The 17,721-nt window shown below is 27.9% G+C and overlaps 3 protein-coding genes across 4 annotated transcripts; 2 read left to right on the top strand and 1 right to left on the bottom strand.

Annotated features, from left to right (window-relative positions):
* The first annotated feature begins 1,412 nt into the window (after window positions 1–1,412).
* On the top strand, window positions 1,413–2,889 carry LOC134830553 (dolichyl-phosphate beta-glucosyltransferase). The gene is made up of 3 exons (XM_063844070.1): window positions 1,413–1,606; window positions 1,667–1,841; window positions 1,899–2,889. The coding sequence occupies exons 1-3, from the start codon at window positions 1,535–1,537 to the stop codon at window positions 2,630–2,632; spliced, it is 981 nt and encodes a 326-aa protein (XP_063700140.1). The 5' UTR covers window positions 1,413–1,534; the 3' UTR covers window positions 2,633–2,889.
* Window positions 2,890–3,600: 711 nt separating this feature from the next.
* On the bottom strand, window positions 3,601–4,247 carry LOC134829481 (small ribosomal subunit protein uS11). Its single transcript, XM_063842559.1, has one exon. The coding sequence runs from the start codon at window positions 4,167–4,169 to the stop codon at window positions 3,714–3,716; it is 456 nt and encodes a 151-aa protein (XP_063698629.1). The 5' UTR covers window positions 4,170–4,247; the 3' UTR covers window positions 3,601–3,713.
* Window positions 4,248–4,491: 244 nt separating this feature from the next.
* Window positions 4,492–16,405, top strand: LOC134832682 (tyrosine-protein kinase Btk). 2 transcript variants are annotated; one of them, XM_063846791.1, is made up of 15 exons: window positions 4,492–4,619; window positions 5,145–5,424; window positions 8,055–8,147; window positions 8,205–8,340; window positions 9,310–9,453; window positions 13,170–13,384; window positions 13,444–13,524; window positions 14,049–14,179; window positions 14,246–14,374; window positions 14,442–14,635; window positions 15,081–15,252; window positions 15,316–15,484; window positions 15,554–15,791; window positions 15,852–15,985; window positions 16,047–16,405. In XM_063846791.1, the coding sequence occupies exons 2-15, from the start codon at window positions 5,194–5,196 to the stop codon at window positions 16,143–16,145; spliced, it is 2,166 nt and encodes a 721-aa protein (XP_063702861.1). In that variant the 5' UTR covers window positions 4,492–4,619; window positions 5,145–5,193; the 3' UTR covers window positions 16,146–16,405. The 2 variants fall into 2 exon arrangements, with proteins under 2 accessions (XP_063702861.1, XP_063702862.1); XM_063846792.1 differs by lacking the exons at window positions 4,492–4,619; window positions 5,145–5,424; window positions 8,055–8,147; window positions 8,205–8,340; window positions 9,310–9,453 and adding an exon at window positions 12,344–12,540 and having other exon boundaries at window positions 16,047–16,400.
* Window positions 16,406–17,721: the final 1,316 nt, after the last annotated feature.

Genomic DNA, 17,721 nt, shown 5'->3' with positions numbered 1-17,721 from the left:
TCTTCAATCAACGATTAACGTTCAAAAACGTCAAAAAAGTAGTAAAAAAAATTAATTTTTTTTTAATTTTTTTAATTTTGCGAATAAAGTGAAATAATTAAATTTTTTTAATTTGAAATTTTTTTATTAAAAAAAATAAAATAAAAATTAAATACCTATCTCAATAATTTTTTTCGTTCAAATATTTTTTAATTAAAGTTTTTAGTTTTTTTTTTAATTTTATTTTTTTTTATTTTTTTTTCAATTGAAATATTTTAATTTTAATTTAATTAATTTTTTTAATTTAATTTTTATTTTTTTTATAATGATTTTACATGAAAAAAAAAATGAGAAAAAAATGTTAATTAATTTTAATTTCATAATTAAAAAAATTTAAATTAAGGCAAGTACCTTAAAACCTTAAAAAGTAAGGAGATGGGAGTAATGAATAATGATAATGGAAAACAATAATTTTAATGATTTTTCCATCTTTTTCACTATTTTTAAAGAGTTTTAATATTCAATTGTGTGCTTTAAAGACATTTTAAATCTTTTATTTTAACATTTGGACAATTTTCGAAACAAAAAATTTTTTTTAAATTTTAAAAAAATTTTTAACGACTTTTTTGAAATTTAAAATTTTTTGGCAAATTCCAAATTATAAATTTTTTAATTTTTTTCTGTGAAAATTAGTCTAACCCTTTGAAAAATTGCAAAATATAACAAAATTTATAGATTTCAACCGATTTTTGATGATTTTTCGTATGTTTTGAAGGTTAAAATATTTCAAAACCATTATCATTATTCCATTATTCCCTCCTTATATTTTCGGAAAAAGTTAGGAGGGAAGACATGTGAGACATTTTTTGAAATTGCACTTGCCTAATTGTGAAAAATTGTAAAAATATAATTTTTTCATCAAATTTTTTGTCATAATTTAATAATTTTCAAACTTTTTTTTTACCTTTTCGCTTACGAAAAATTACGTTTTAAAATATTTCTGTTTAGAAATATATTTTGTATTTCTTAAAAGAAAAAAGTATTTTGTATTTCTTTAAAGAAAAAATTTGAATTCGAATAAGCATTTTTAGATTCAAAAATCGTCAAAAATTATTTAAAAAACTTTTAGTTTATGAGCGACTTTGCAATATACGTTCCTTCAGTTTCATTATATATAGTTTGGATGAACGAACATGTTTGATTTTTGATGGCAGTTTATTGAAGATGATGAGTTCTTTATGAAGAAATCCATTTCGAGAAGAATAAAGGCTTTAACACTCAATAACGGCTCAAAAATCCCGTTAAATACTCGAAAATGATTTGCGCCGAAATTTCATTACTTCAAATTTTCACCGCATTTCCGGATCGGAGGTGCTTTAACACCCGGAAATCGAAGTACAGTGCGCCCCCAAACCGGAAATACAGAACTAAAATTCAAAACAAAACACGTATTCCACTGAGTTGGCGATTTGAATTGAATTTCCACGAAAAATCTACATTCCTTCGACGCCGGCTTGGGCTAATTATGAGAAAATAGTGACTGCCACACTCGAAAATGGATCTTTTGGAGTTTCTGCAATTTGCCTTTATTTTTGGTTCCTTATTTTTAGTTTTTGTCTTTATCACAGTAAGATTTTTTTTTTTAATTTTCCTTCACTTGACAATAAAACTCTAAATTTTCTTGCAGTTGGTGATTATTTTGAGACTGGTTTCCGTTCCGTATCCCATCATCAAAAGACACGAAGAGGAAAAGTACTTTACTGATCCCGTAACTGGCACAAAAGAGCCTTTCGCGAAAATCGAAGATGAGCCCACCGTTGATCTGAGTGTCATTGTTCCAGCTTATGACGAGGAAAAAAGATGTAAAAATTTCAATTTTCATTCAGAATTTTTGTTAAAATTTAATTTTTCCTTTTTAGTGCCAGTCATGCTGGTTGAATGTCTCGAATTTCTCGAAGACAGATGCAAAAAAGACACGTCCTTCAAATACGAGATAATTATCGTGAGTGACGGCAGCAAAGACAAAACTGTCGAAGTTGGCTTGAAATACAGCAAAACTTACGGGACACAAAAAGTTCGCGTCTTGAATCTCATCGAAAATCGCGGAAAAGGCGGCGCAGTTCGTCTTGGAATTTTAAGTTCGCGTGGCAAGTACTTACTTTTCGCCGATGCTGATGGCGCTACAAAATTCGCTGATTATACGAAACTCGAGGCCAGCATGAAGGAACTCGTACCTGATTGGCGGAACGATGCTGTCGTAATTGGATCTCGGGCGCATTTAGAGGAAGAAGCAATTGCGACACGAAGTTTCTTTCGGACAATTTTAATGCATGGATTTCACTTGTTGGTATGGATTTTTGCCGTGCGGAAGGTCCGGGATACACAATGCGGGTTTAAATTGCTGACACGGACCGCGGCACGATCAATTTTCTACATTATGCATGTCGAGAGATGGGCTTTTGACGTGGAAATGTTGCATATTGCGCAAACTTATAGAATGCCGTTGGAAGAAGTCGCCGTGAGATGGACCGAAATTGATGGTTCGAAAGTTACGCCGTTTTGGTCGTGGCTTCAAATGGGCAGAGATTTGATTCTGATATGGCTCAAATATACCACGGGCGCGTGGAAAATAGAACTGCCAAAGAATGAGTAGAAAAAATGCAAGAAGAATTGAGAACATACATGCCTAAATAGTAGATTTTTCTATTTTTTTTAGTATTTAGCTTAGCACATTTACACAATTAGGTCGCTCCAAATTTATTTTTATAAAGTTTGTCCCAGTAAAAAGTTCAAAAATCCCATTAAAAAGTTTAAAAATGGGCTAAAATAAAAAAGAAAATGTTAAAAATTTCATCAAAAATTATTATTTTTTTGTCGAATTTTTCAAGATTTTTTTAAAATTAAATTTTAAAATAAAATTTTATTTTTAATGGAATCAAAACATAATTTCAAGCCTTTAAGTTTTTCACAAAATTACTGAAATTTTTTTTTTTTTGCAAATATTTCTCAGTTAAGCTTTAAATTTAATTTAAAATAAAATTTTAGTTAAAAATTATTATTTTTTTTTTAAATTAAAATTTAAAAATTTTTTAATTTAAACTTTTATTGAAAATTAAATTAAAATTTAAAATTAAAATTTAAAAATTTTTTAATTTAAACTTTTATTGAAAATGTTTAAAAATTATTTGAAATTTAATTTTAAATATTTAAAAATTATTAAAACTCAATTTAAAATAATTTTTAAAAATTAATTGAAATTTAAATTGTAGGTATTAATTTTTAAAAAAAATAAATTAAAAATTAAATTAATAATTAAAAAAAAATAAAAAGTTCATTTAAATTAAAATCAACTATTAAAAAAACCATAAACTTTATAAAAAATTAATTAAAAATTTATAAATTAATTTTTAAAAAAATTACTTTTAATTAAAATTTAATTGAACATCAAAGATTTCGATAAAAATTGTTATTTATCAGTAATTTTACGTGAAAAACTATTGCAAAAACTTTCTTTAATTTTGACCCATTTAAAAAAATACATTTTTTGGGACGAAACTTTGTACAAATAAATTCGGAGCGACCTTGAACTGTATTTTTAATAATAAAAATTAATAAACATGATTGAAGTAACTTCCTTTATTTCATTTGCATCCAAAGTAAATTGTTGCAAAATTGAAAATCAGATGACAATGAATTGAATTGAATATCGGAAATTCGCAAATTGTTGTTGTTGTTTACAAACGGCGACCACGACGACCTCCCTTTCTGCGAGTGGAATCCGATGGAATTGGAGTGACATCCTCAATACGTCCAATCTTCATGGATGAACGAGACAATGCACGCAATGCCGACTGAGCTCCTGGTCCGGGGGTCTTGGTTCTATTTCCGCCAGTGGCACGCAATTTGATGTGCAATGCGGTGATTCCGAGCGTTTTGCACTTTTCGGCGACATCTTGGGCAGCCAACATAGCAGCGTAGGGTGAGGCCTCGTCACGATCTGCCTTCACTTTCATGCCACCCGTGACACGGGAAATTGTTTCGCGTCCCGACAAATCAGTGACATGGACAAAAGTGTCATTGAAACTGGCGTAAATGTGTGCGACTCCGAACACTATTTCGCCTTCGCGCACTTGCGGGCCGAGGGAAACTTGAACCTCCTCCTTTTGAACTTTATTCTTACGCGGGGCCATCGTTTAAATGTTTATTTTTTGGCGAAAAACTACAAGCACATGTGCTGTCGTGCAGAAATTCAATTGAAAAAGAAAGATGTCAGAGCTTTGACGTTCAGGCATCAATTTTGGATCACTCCAAAACTGCTGATTTATCATTTCCATTCGTCTCAAAACTAATTTCCGGCTTGAATCAGAAAAATGGCGAAATGTTTTATCACTTTCATACGACTCAATTTAGTTCCAACTTCTGCCGCATCCGCTTTGGTGGCTCCAAACAGGATATTGACATGCTGACTGCAGCGCCACCTGACAGTGATTTTTCTGCGCAAAGTACTTAAGTTCTCGTCGTGTTTTTAGTCTAAAATTCTCCTAAAATCGGCATTTAATTAGTGTTCAAAGGCTTTAAAGGCCAAAAATCATACTCAGTAGTGTCAAAATCCGACGTGAGATGCGAATTTAACGCCAGAGGTAACGCAACTTCGATCAAAATCCAGACACCAACTCGAAGAACAATTGATTTATTTTTGGAATCCAAAGTTTTTTGGTATTTTTTTAGTGTTTATTTACATTAGATGCACATTTTTCCGATTGTAAAGCAAAATTATTTATTAGTTTTTTAAAAATTTCCCGAGCATTGTAAAAATTCCAAAATTTTTTCTGTACTGTGGATTGGTAGTTTGTACATTTTTAGTCAAATTAAGCTATTAAATGTCCCAAAAATGATACACTTGCTGCTCTGCAATGTTATATAAAGCACTCAATATTCGATGATTTCACCTTCTTTTCTTCGCTACCTTCATTTTTTTGTACGTGGAGTATTTTTAAGAAGTACCAAAAATAACAATATGAACGTACAAAAAAAAATAAATAAATAACTGGAAGAAGAGAATAAGAAAAAATTTCAATTCAGTGACTCATATTTCTTCTACACACTTTTCTCGTCGTCTCGCCTCTATTCAAGGCAGCAAAAAAAATTAATTCAATTTATTTCAGTAGAGCAATTCAAAAAAAAAAAAAATTGATATGTAAAGTCTTATCAAAGATGTTGACGCTTAATAGTAGTAACAATAATGACAATAGTAGTAATAGCAATGCAAACGGTGGCGAAAAACGACCGAACGACTACACCAACGATGTAAATAAATTAATAAAATGCGGATTTATGATTAAGCGATCGCAAAATAAAAAGCGATTCACCTCTGTGAATTACAAAAGGCGATGGTTTGAATTGAACCTTGTCTATTTGCACTATTATGATGTTCAAAATGATCAGGTAAGCGAATTATTCTCAATCCGCATGAATGTAACGCCGTGCATGTTTGGTACCTAATAATGCGATGAATAATAACAATTAGTTAATTTTCACACTACTAACAAGATAAATGTAATTAAAAGCGATAATTGGTGAGGTCCGGCCATTGTTTATGTGGCGATTCGTTTTATTTATGTAGATCTATCGATGTAGTTGTTTGTTTGTTTACCATTGTAATTAAGTAATTTGTGTTCTTTGGAGGAGTTATCTGATGAGGAAGTTTTTAAGTGCATAACTTTCGTGAGATGAGAATTTTTTCTTTTGAGAAAATTAGAGATTTTTTTTTAACTTTAACGTTACGAAAGGAGGTTTCAGTGCATTTTGAAGTTAATACTCAATTTAGAAGACAAAAAATTAAGCTTAGTAAAATTTTACGAATTTAATTTAAAAATAGAAAATTTTCATTTATAAAAATAATAATTTAATTTCTATTTAATTTTTAATTTTTTGTAAAATATTTAAGAATTTTATCCAAAATTTAATAATAATTTAATTAATTAATTAATGTTTTATAGCATCGCAGATTTTAAATTAATAAAAAAAATAAACAAAAAATATATAAATTTAAAAATAAATTTAAATAAATAGTTTAAATAAATTTATAAGTAAATAAATTTTTTTATTTTATTTTTTTTTAAATTTCATTTAACGATTAAAATTTCTGTTAAAATGAGTTCAAAATTAAAATTTTTCTTTATTTTTAGAAAAAATTTTCAATTTTATAAAAAAAAATTAATTCTCTAAAAATTTTACTAAATTGATGTACGAAAATATGAAAAATCTAAAGAAATTTTGAAGAAAACTAATAAAAAAATCGCTCAAAAATATTTAAAAAATTAAATTAATTTCTCTGGTTATTATTTTTTTTATTACTTTTCATTAAATCCAGTAAAAATTATTTTAATTTGCTTTAAAACTGTAATTTCTTAGAGCTTTCTACTTTATCTTGAGTATGATTGGATTCTTCGAAAAGTATTCCAAATAAATTTTTAACTTAAATTTTTTTAATAAAAATTTTTTGAATAGAAATTTATAAATTTTCAATTTTTTTTTATAGAAAAATTAATTTCTTAAAATAAAATTCTAATTTTTGAGCAAAAAATCTCCGAATGTATATTACATGCGGAAATATTTTGAGATTTATAAAATATTCTACATTTTAAAAATTTTTTTAAAGCATTCCTCTGTAAACCAGCATTTTAATCTAATTTTTGGTAAAAAAAAAAGTTCAAAATTAAAAATTTTTGCCTATTTTTATTTTTTAAACGAACTCCAAAATGCATTATTCTAAAAATTCAATCAAATTTTGACATTAAAAAATAAATTTCAACGAAAAATCTCAAAAATCTTCATTCAAATCCACCCTCTAACTGCGCAATCGTTCTTTTCCTCCAATTTCCTCTCAAAACTTCTCTCTCAATAAAGTTCTTCGGCCTCTCGATACATTTTCCGTCGTCACCCCCTAAATGAAAATTGCACTGCACGTACGAAACATCTCTTTTCGTATGGCACATAATCCATCTTCCTCACTAAACAAACAACCGAGCCGACCCCATAGGGAAAAACGGCAAGACTGAAATGCATGCAGAGAATCAAAATAGACCGAATTGCATCCAAAAAGTCGTACTGCGAGAGAGTAAGAGAGAGAGGAAAGTTCCCCTCGTTTCACAAATAAATTTTTTCCAAGTCGCGTTTCGTGTTCGTGCAACTTACAATAATATTAGAATTCAGGTGCCACCCTTTTGAACATTGAAAGACTAATCAAATTTATTAAAAACCGATAAAATAAAACAATTTTAAAGAAAAAAAAAATAACAAAAGAACTTCAGCAATTTACAGGTTTATAAAAAAAAAATAATAAAAAAAATATTTTAAGGAGTGAGTGCGAAAAAGGCAAAAAAAGTGCAACGTTACAAGTGAAAAGAACAAAAAAAAATAATAAATCGAAGACTTTTTTGTACATTTTGATATTGATTAGAATAAGGCACGTAAAAAAATAAGGTGTGTATTGTTCTTCAGTTGCTAGTAGAGCTATTTTTTGTATTTTTATTTGTTTTGTTTTTTCGTCGCACGACAAGAAAGTTCAATTTTTTTTCGCTAAAATAGTAGTTTAAAGCGATTTTTAATCAATTCGCGTCCGAAATTAATCAAAAGTTGTGTAGAACGGCAGAAAATATGTTAGCAAAACAAAAGTTAATCAATTTTGCGGCATCTTTGTTAAATTCAATTGTACGTAGTTTGTGAAAAAATCGATAATTTCTTTCATAATAACACACAAATCTAGAGAAGTACTTGTAGATGATGATGATGATGTAGGCAGTACAACACGCAGCACTTTCGCAGTGTTCAATGCAGATGTTATTTCATTTGAACACAAAATTTAGGGCGATATATCATGCTTGCTGGTCGTTGTCGTTGTTGCCGCGTTGTTCTTTTCTTCATTTTTTTATTTAAATGTTAAATAACACTAGATAGCACTAACATTTCTTTGCAAAGTCTAATTTATTCTCGACTTTTTTTTTACTGTGGTACGAGGGAATTGTTGCCGAATAAGCAAATTTTAATTTAATTTTTTTCAATTTTTTTTACAGAAACGCAAGGAACGAGGAAGAATTGATCTGCGAGGAATCCGAGTTGTGGAAGCGGCGATTTTAAACAACGGTGGAGATGTAATTGCTCCTGAAGTAAGTTTTTATTTCAGAAATTTTGATTTTTTTTTTTAATTATTTTTTGAATTTTAGGGATTTCCATTTCAAATAGGATATTGCGAGACAAGTGGATCGATCTCAGGAAATAGTACATTACCTCAATACACGCTTTATGTTCTGGCAACAACAGAAAAAGAGCGCACCGAGTGGATACGGGTCATAAGAAAAGGTGTGTAATGAACTTAACGGCATTGATTGGTGAAGATTTTAAGCGAATCATGAAAAAATTCATAAAATTTTAAAGAAATTATGAAAAAATTTAATTTTTTGAGGGAAAATATTTGAATTTACTTAAAAGTTCTCATTGAAAATGTAAAAATTTGCAATAATTTGTTCAATCATTTGACAAAGGCAACTGAATTTAATTTTTATTTCAATTTTTATCATAATAATATTTGAAATTTTAACTCAAAATTGAAGAAAAATTATTTTCTAAAATAGAAATTTATTTTAAAAATCGATTTTGGTCACGTGATTAAATATTTAATTCATCTAAATAATTTTAATTTTTAAAAAATGTTTTATTTGAGCAAATTTATTTAATTTTTTGTTTTAATTTTATTTTTTTAGCCAAAAATATCAAAATAAATTTTTTTTATATTTTTTTCTTCAGAATTTTTCCAAAAAAATTAACAAAAAAATAATTTGAACTTCTAAATTAAGTTAAAAAGCTCATTCTATAATTTTTAAGTCAAAAATTTCTACAAATGTTAAAAAAATTTATTTAAAAAAAATTGAATTTTTAAAAAAATTAAATTTAGTCGCCTAAAATAAGTTTAAAAAAAATGTAAAAATTAATTTACCGAAACTCCGAGAAAAAAATCTTTCCAACTTCCGATTCCTTGTTGACTTTAAATATTTTAATTCAATAATTTGAACATAACTCAAGGTTTTTGCTCACCGCAACCGCCCTTCACCTTCCGCCTGTTCAATTTTTTTATGTTTAAATTTGAATTCAATTGAATGCACGATGTACAATGGGTTTTGTTGTTAATTTTTTTTTTGTTTACGTAAAGTTGTAAACATCCACCCTTCATCATCATGTAAAGGTCATCATCTCATTTTTAAAATTATTAAAGACGATTTAGCAAAAATTTTTTATTAAAATTCTAATTTTTTCTTTTTAAATTTTTTTCAGCTTGTGAAGAATTCAGTCCAAAATCCTTCCGATTCCATCCTGGCATTTGGCTAATCAAAAAGTGGTCTTGCTGCAAAAGTCTGAGTCGCACTGCACTGGGTTGCCAAGTGACAACAGCATGGCCCGAAACTAACAATAATCCAAGTAAGTTGATTGATAGCAAAAATTCTGATAAAAAAGTGTAGGCACTTTCGAGACAAAAAAGGAAGTCATTAAAAAAAAAACAAAACGATTAAAAAAAACGGTACGATGAAGTGGCGAATTAGTTATAAAATTTAATCTTCAAAAAAAAAGAGAAGAAGAACATTAAAAGGCATTTAAGAACATTTCCGTCAGTTTTCACGTAAAATTTCTGTGTAGACACAGAAATGATAAATATCTATAAAATAAAGGCACACAAGGGTTTTGACCATCGCTCGCTCGCATTATGTTACATGATGTGTGTTTGAATCAGGTTTTTCAACAATTTCTTTTGTGTGTGTGTCTAATTCTTTTTTTTCTGCTTCTTGTAGACATCAAGAGTATCTCTCTCTCTTGTCGCGTTGTGTGATGTATTCATTTAGAGCCGAACATTAATATCTCAATGTGCATATCATGTGTGCGAGAAGAAGTACGAGAAGGAACAACAAACAACATCTTTGAATGAATTTCGTGTCTATGGACGGCAGTTGTGTAGAAAACGCAAGATAGTTGTAGTAAATATCGCTCTTCGACGAAATATTAGTGTTTCTTATAGCGATTCGATGTCTTTGTGTTGAGTTATGTTGTTTATTGCACACTCGACACACCGACTTCTATGCAAAGTGTGTAAGAAAATGTTAAAAGTCGACGTCGTTGTGGGTTTAAAGTGTATTTTAAAGCAATTTTTGGACAAAATTTACAATTTTAGATCATTAAACCCTCTTTGAACGGATGTTTGAACCACAAAAAGATGGAATTTTACTGATAAAATCAACTTGAGATGATACTTGTTTCAACAAGTCTGTTCAGGTCAATGCAATTCTCGATCGATATGTGAATTTTTACACATTTGTGAGAGATCCGGAAGATGTTTTGACTTGCCACAGGTAGATTTTAACGAAAAAATCTTATTGGACACAAGTTTGAACTATTTTAAATGACTTTCAATGTAATTGTCTTGTCTCATGATCGCTTTTAAAAATAATTTTTAATTAAATTTGAGCCTTAGAATATTTTTTGGGGACCAATTTTTTACTTTTATGAATTTTTAAATTTAATTTTCGATAAATTTCATAAGAAATAATTTAATAAAGCTCAAAAAATTAATTTTTTAATTAAATTTGAACAAAAAAAGCATCAATTTTCAAATATTTTGAATTTTATTATTTTTTAAAAATTTTATTTTATTTAATTTCCAGTAATTTTATAAGAAATATGTAGTTCAGTAAAGCTCAAAAAAATTATATTTTTAATTGAACTTGAGCCAAAAAGCACTTTTGAGGTAATTTTTTTGACCATTCTGAATATCATTATATTTTTTAAATTTAATTTAAATTATTTTTCGATTAATTTTCTAAGAAATCAGTTCAATAAAGCACAAAAAAAAATTTTTTTAATTGAATTTGAACCAAAATGATCTTTTGAAGAGCAATTTTTAAATATTTTAGATTATTATAATTTTTTAAAAAATTAATTTATTTTAATTTCCGGTAATTTTTATAAGAAACATTAAAAATTACAACAAATTATACAAAATTTAGCAAAAAAAAATTTATATGCTTTTAAAACATTTTTTGCTCTAAAACTGAAAAAAATTGTCAAAAAATTCACAAAAATAATCAAAAATTCGAAACTTTTTGACCTTTTAAAAAATTTTAAAGTTAAAAATTCACGTCAAAACAACACAAAACGTGTCGAAACGCCCAAACAGAGCCAAATTCCGCATAAAATACAACACAACTTTTAAATAAATAAACAAAAAAAAAGGAAAAGCCGTAGACAGTCGTGAATGGAATACACCGATAGAGAACTAACACATGAAACCCATGAAACGTATGTTGTTGTGACTGTTTGTGGTCCTCATAATTGTAAAACGAACCTCAGTCTTCAGTATTTGAGTGTGTCGTGAATGCATCGTTTCTAATTATTTTGTCGTCTAAGAAGATTTTTAATTTAATTTTTTTTTATTTGTATGAAGCATCCAGCAATGCATGCATATAAAATAATAACATATGTGCAATAAAAAAAAAGTTAAATAAATGTCGACAAGTGTTGGTGTCAAACAAAAGTGTTACAAGAAAAAACATTTCTTATCAGAAAATAATTTTTAATAAAAGACTTGAAGCGTGAAGTTCTCAAGAAAGGTCACTGTCACACACAAAAAAAAGATAATAATAAATAAAAGCCAAGACAGGAAGTCGCTTATTTCTTCACAAGAAATGCATAAATAAATAATTATCACTTTGGTGGACTTTCTCACGGTGCTAAAAAATAAGAATTTTAGTGGAATTTTTGCTTTTTTGGCAAAATGTGGCAAGTTAATGATTGAAACGAAATTGCATGACGACCTAAAAGTAGCAAAAGAACAAAAATGATGAATCTCTTTAATAATAATAAAATGTAAAAAGAGTTCGAAGACATCGAATACATCTTTTATAGACGCACGGAACACATCTTGTGCATACAAATTTGAACAGTGCTTGTTTATTGTTGCATATTATGGTCGTTGTCGTATATTTAAATGAAAAAAAAAAATAAAATAAAAGAGTTTAAAGAAACTTCAATGTAGAGAGAGAGAAGTACCTACCTAAGGTGTGTGGTGTTACTATATACAAACAACACTAAAAGTAAATTAAATAAGAAAAAAAAATACAAAACCAGTTAGCTGCGTTGTTGCTGCCGTACAGTGAATTACATTTGAGGACCAAAAACTGGTTGTTGTTGCCTCTCTATTATTATATATGCGTCAATTGAAGGAAAACACATCAGAGGAGTGCTGTACTTCTAAAAGTGCTTATTAATAGTTACGTCGAGAACTCATCATCATCTCTCTCTCTCTGTGAAAAAACGCAAAGAAAAAAATTTTTCAAATGATTCCGTGTGTCAGTTTGACGGAAACAAGTGTCTTGGGGAACATGAAGGAGCGCGTCAAAGACATGCGGGTGTTTGGATGTCGTCTCAACTTTTGGCACAGCAACGACAAGGACTTGCAGGCGAGCAAACAGCAGCAGCAGCAGGAACAGCAAAAAATCGAGGCAGAACCCGAAACAGGTAAAAACGTCGAAATGTCGGTCGATCGCGATCGTGCACGTTCATTCATGGATGTCGTTGTTCGTGTGTGTCGAGCAAAGTATGTGCAAATATGTTGAAAAGATATATGGAAAAAAAAGAAACAAAAGCCTCAAAACACCAACAACAACAACAAACAAGTGTAAAGACATTCAATCGAGGTTTATCTATACTCGATTGTGCATTTAACGGTGTGTTAGTGAGTGGTTTTTACTCAAAGTGCTGGAAAAGTAAAATGTCGGATCGATTTTTTTTAGTTTATTTATTTATTTTTGCCCAGAAACGACTCGATAAACATTTATTAGGTTAAATATTCATAAGAAAAAAATAAAAAATTATGAAAATGGGACAAAAATAAAGAAAAAGTAAGAATTCGTGAGTAAAGAATGAAATCCGCATCGAAAAAAATATGAAAGTTGATCCATTATGGAAAACAAAAAAAAAGACAAACAACAAAAAAAAAGTGAATTTTAATTATTTTTATTATTATTAAAAAAAAATAATAATAACAACATGAATGTTTTTAAATGAGCACTAATAATCAATTTTTTCTTACGTTCACTTGTCACAATCGAATTTTTTATTAATTTTATTTTTTTTTTGTCTTTCAGGTACAGCTAGTTCTCCCGCACAAACGTCATTGAGAAGCATAAGTCCGAGTTTAAATACAGCCACAAATTTATTCGCACAAAATTCGAGGCAGCAGCATCACAATAGTTCAAGTAGTTTAGGAAATACGACTCCAACAGCTCCTCCACAGCAGTCTGTGTTATTGACAAACATGCCTGGCGGAACGGCACCCGGGACGCCCATCTCGAAGACAAAAGTGAGGAGTTTTTGAGTGATTTTTTTGAGAGATTTTTAATGAAAATTGTTGTTTTGCAGGATGGATTACCGCATATAAAGGTCGTCGTTGCCCTTTATCCCTTTAAAGCAATAGAAAATGGAGATTTATCTTTAGAGAAGGTGAGATTTTTAGCGATTTTTCTTTAAATTTGTGTCATTAAATTAAATTAAATTTAATAAAAAAAATTAAAATTTTTTTATAAAATTAAATTAAATTAAATCCCAAAAAATTTTTAAAAATAAAAAAATAAAATCGTTAATTACCGGGTTCATTAAATTTTTAAATACCTAAATATCATTATTAATTTAATTTTTTTAAAAATTTTTGATAATTTAAAATATTTTTTTTTAAATATAATTAATTTTTCAACAAAAATTTTTCATAAAAAAAAATTAAAAATTTTAATTTTAATTTAATTTAATTTTTAATTTGAAAAATTTTTTAATTTCAATTTAATTTCAAAAAATTTAACTTTTTTTTTATTTTTAATTTTTTTATTTAATTAATTAAGTAAATTTAAAATAAAAAATTAAAATTAAATTAAATTAATTTTTATTTTAAATTTAATTTTTTTTTATTAATTGTTTTAATTTAATTAACAAATTTAATCAAATCATTAAAATAATTTTTTTTTATTTTTTAGAATGCTGAATACGAAGTGATAGACGATTCGCAGGAACATTGGTGGAAAGTTAAGGATCAGCACGGCAATATTGGTTACATTCCAAGTAATTATGTCAAGGAAAAGGAATTATTAGGTTTATCAAAATACGAGTGAGTGTGAAAAAAAAAACAAAAAAAAAGAAAACTTTTTACTAACTTTGTCACTCACATTTTCAGTTGGTATGTTGGAGACATGTCACGACAACGTGCTGAATCCCTATTGAAACAAAATGACAAGGAAGGATGTTTTGTCGTTCGGAAGTCTTCCACAAAAGGACTATACACTTTATCACTCCACACCAAAGTGTAAGTTTTTCTCGTGTTTTTTTTTTATATTTTGTTGTTTGTTCATGTAAACTTTTCCAATTTACAGTCCACAATCTCACGTTAAACATTATCATATAAAGCAAAATGCCAGAGGCGATTTTTATCTGTCGGAAAAACATTGCTGTGAAACAATACCAGATCTTATCAACTATCATAAACATAATTCCGGAGGTCTTGCGTGTCGCTTAAAGGTCTCGCCGTGTGATCGTCCTGTTCCTCCAACTGCGGGCTTGTCGCATGGTAAGATTTCAGACTGAAATAAGAATCAAAAATTTTACGATTTTCAATTTTTTTGAGAAATTCTTGCTAATTTTATCAAATCTGAGTTCAAATATGAGAAAAGTTTAAAATTTTGGAATTTTTATTGAAATTTTTAAACAAAATATTTAATTTTTGACCTAAAATATTTTTAAAAATCCAATAATTTTATTTAAATTAATTCAAAAGTCAATATTTATCAAAATTTTATTGAAAAATTATCAATTTTATAAAGAAAATATTTCAACTTACGGAATTATTTTAAAGATCTAAACTCAATTAGTTCAAAATTTCCTTATTTTTTCAAATTCTTTATGAAATTTGAATGAATTTTTGAAAGAAAAAAAAGAAAATGTATGAAATCGAAACATTTTTGATTTATAAAAATTAATTTTTGACCAAAATCTGATTTATATTCAATTTTTAGACAAATGGGAAATTCATCCATCCGAATTGATGCTTTTGGAAGAATTAGGCTCAGGTCAGTTTGGTGTCGTTCGTCGTGGAAAATGGCGCGGATCAACAGATGTCGCCGTAAAAATGATGAAAGTCGGAACCATGTCTGAGGATGATTTCATTGAAGAAGCAAAAGTTATGACGTAAGAACAAAAAAAAATCATTTTTTCAGAATTTTTATTTAATTTCTTGAATTTTCTTTGCAGTAAATTGCAACATTCAAATTTAGTGCAATTGTACGGTGTCTGTTCCAAGCATCGCCCAATTTATATCGTCACCGAATACATGAAACATGGATCCTTATTGAATTACTTGCGACGCCACGAACAATCCTTAATCGGTAATATGGGATTATTACTCGATATGTGCATACAGGTGCGTTTTTTCAAAGATTTTCATTGAAATTTAAATAAATTAATTGAATTTTTCATGAAAAATGTTCAGGTATGCAAAGGCATGTCCTATTTGGAGCGCCACAACTACATTCATCGTGATCTCGCAGCAAGAAATTGCCTCGTTGGATCTGAAAATACGGTAAAAGTTGCTGATTTCGGTCTCGCTCGTTATGTGCTCGATGACCAATACACAAGTTCCGGTGGCACAAAGTTTCCTATAAAATGGGCACCGCCCGAGGTTCTCAACTACACGAGATTCTCCTCGAAAAGTGATATTTGGGCGTATGGTAAGTCCTTTTTTTAGAAGATTTTTGTCAAATTCCTTAATTTTTTAAATATTTTTTCAGGTGTTTTGATGTGGGAAGTATTCACATGCGGAAAAATGCCATATGGACGCCTTAAAAATACGGAAGTAGTTGAACGGGTACAACGTGGAATTATCTTAGAGAAACCAAAGGCGTGTGCTAAAGAGATATATGATGTAAGTTGACATCAAAAAAAAAAATTTTTTTTAAAATTTCTAATGAAAAATTTCTTTTTAGGTCATGAAAAAATGTTGGTCTCACAGTCCCGAAGACAGACCAGGATTCCGGATACTAAAAGACCAATTAGCATTAGTCGCACAAGGGCTAACAGACTAAAAAAAGCAACTTTTTTTTATATTTGACTAAAAAAATATATTTTAAGACAATGTTGATATTTGTGCAAGTAAGGAATAAACATTTTCATATCTCTAAAAAATTATCCAATACTCATATTACAAGAGAAATTTACCAAGTTTGAAAAAAAAAGAAAAAAAAATCAAAACATTGCCACTTATAAGAGCCATCATTTTTATTTGTTTGTTTTTATGTTAAAAAAAAAATACTGATAATAGTAAGTACAGTGACTGAGATTAACTTTAATGACATGAATGATAAATAATAATAATAAAAAATACAATAAAATGTTTCTTACTATAATCGAATATCGCTTTAGCCATTGAAGCTTAATTGAAAATAAAAACAACAAAATATTAACAAACATTTCTATCTAGATTAAAATTGATATGGTAATTTTTTTATAAGTAACGCAAGTGTAAGGAAAGAAAAAAAATATCATAAATACAATCACACTCACTGTAAATCTAATTCGAATGCAATTTTTAAAACAAAATATATTAGAAAATATTTGAGCCTAAATGAAGCAAAAGGAAACAGGAATAAAAAAAACTTTTTTTTAAATAAAAATAAGTTTTATGGTTGTCGAAAAAAAAAATAATAATAAATAAATTCTAAATTTCCCTTCGTTTTAATGTAATCCAACCAATCAACCAATGAGTCTCGCACACTCGAAATACTCTCAAAAATAAAAATTAATCACCTTAATATGTTGACTTGTTTATAAAAATAAATAAAAAAGTAATTAAACCTACTATCAATATATAGAAGAAAAAAATGTAACATCCAATATCCTCCATAAAAAATATTATTTTAATTTTCCAACTAAAATTAAAAATAATAATTAAAAAATAATTAATTCGTTGAGTCATTTTGTATAACGAATACATACAGTAAGTAGACATAATTATACCTATAGTAACAATTAATATTTGTATTTCGTATACATAATATAGGAAATAAATAAATAAATATGGTACTGATATACCTAATAAAAATTTAAAATTAAATTTCAAGTGTTTTATTAATTGACTAATTTGATTCGAAAAGTGATAAACATTTTTTGTTTCAAATTATTTTTAAAAAAAAAAAGTGTTTAACTGAGAGTTTTGAATATATTTTTATTTAAAATTGTCATTTTAGAAAATCCAATGTGGCAAAATAAAAAAAAAATCAAAATTTCACCAAAAATGACCGTTTTCGGTATATTTTCATATTTTGTTTTTTAAATTAAAAAAAAAATGATTTTTTTAACTTTTGTACTGAAAATAAAAATTTTAGAAAAAAAAACCACAAAAATATTGATTAGAGACCGAAAACTGTAAATATAAATTTTATCATTTTATCTGAAAAATAATTCAAATCTTTTTTTTCCTCTATTTTAAAAAAAGTTTTTGGGACAAAAAGTTCGAATCAAACTTGAAGCGGCTAAAAAAAACAATTTAAATAACAAAAACTTAAAAAGCCTTCTCTTCTCTTCTTATATTTTTCCGTTTCATTTGAATGTCAACGGATTCATCTCGTAGTATTCTTCACAACGGTAATTAAAACGTGCGAT

Source organism: Culicoides brevitarsis, chromosome 2, assembly GCF_036172545.1.
Source record: "Culicoides brevitarsis isolate CSIRO-B50_1 chromosome 2, AGI_CSIRO_Cbre_v1, whole genome shotgun sequence".
In the NCBI taxonomy this organism is placed as follows: domain Eukaryota; kingdom Metazoa; phylum Arthropoda; class Insecta; order Diptera; family Ceratopogonidae; genus Culicoides; species Culicoides brevitarsis.
Note: the sequence above shows the minus strand (reverse complement) of the source record. Positions and strands in the feature narration are given on the sequence as shown.

What these genes read in the sequence shown, in the direction of transcription:
- LOC134832682 (XM_063846791.1), top strand. Translation starts at nt 5,194, where the DNA reads ATGTTGACGCTTAATAGTAGTAACAATAATGACAATAGTAGTAATAGC. An exon ending in ATGATGTTCAAAATGATCAG is followed by an intron (nt 5,425 to 8,054) that starts GTAAGCGAATTA and finishes TTTTTTTTACAG; the next exon opens with AAACGCAAGGAACGAGGAAG. An exon ending in GAGATTTATCTTTAGAGAAG is followed by an intron (nt 13,525 to 14,048) that starts GTGAGATTTTTA and finishes TTTATTTTTTAG; the next exon opens with AATGCTGAATACGAAGTGAT.
- LOC134830553 (XM_063844070.1), top strand. Translation starts at nt 1,535, where the DNA reads ATGGATCTTTTGGAGTTTCTGCAATTTGCCTTTATTTTTGGTTCCTTA. An exon ending in TAGTTTTTGTCTTTATCACA is followed by an intron (nt 1,607 to 1,666) that starts GTAAGATTTTTT and finishes ATTTTCTTGCAG; the next exon opens with TTGGTGATTATTTTGAGACT. An exon ending in TTATGACGAGGAAAAAAGAT is followed by an intron (nt 1,842 to 1,898) that starts GTAAAAATTTCA and finishes TTTCCTTTTTAG; the next exon opens with TGCCAGTCATGCTGGTTGAA.
- LOC134829481 (XM_063842559.1), bottom strand. Translation starts at nt 4,169, where the DNA reads ATGGCCCCGCGTAAGAATAAAGTTCAAAAGGAGGAGGTTCAAGTTTCC.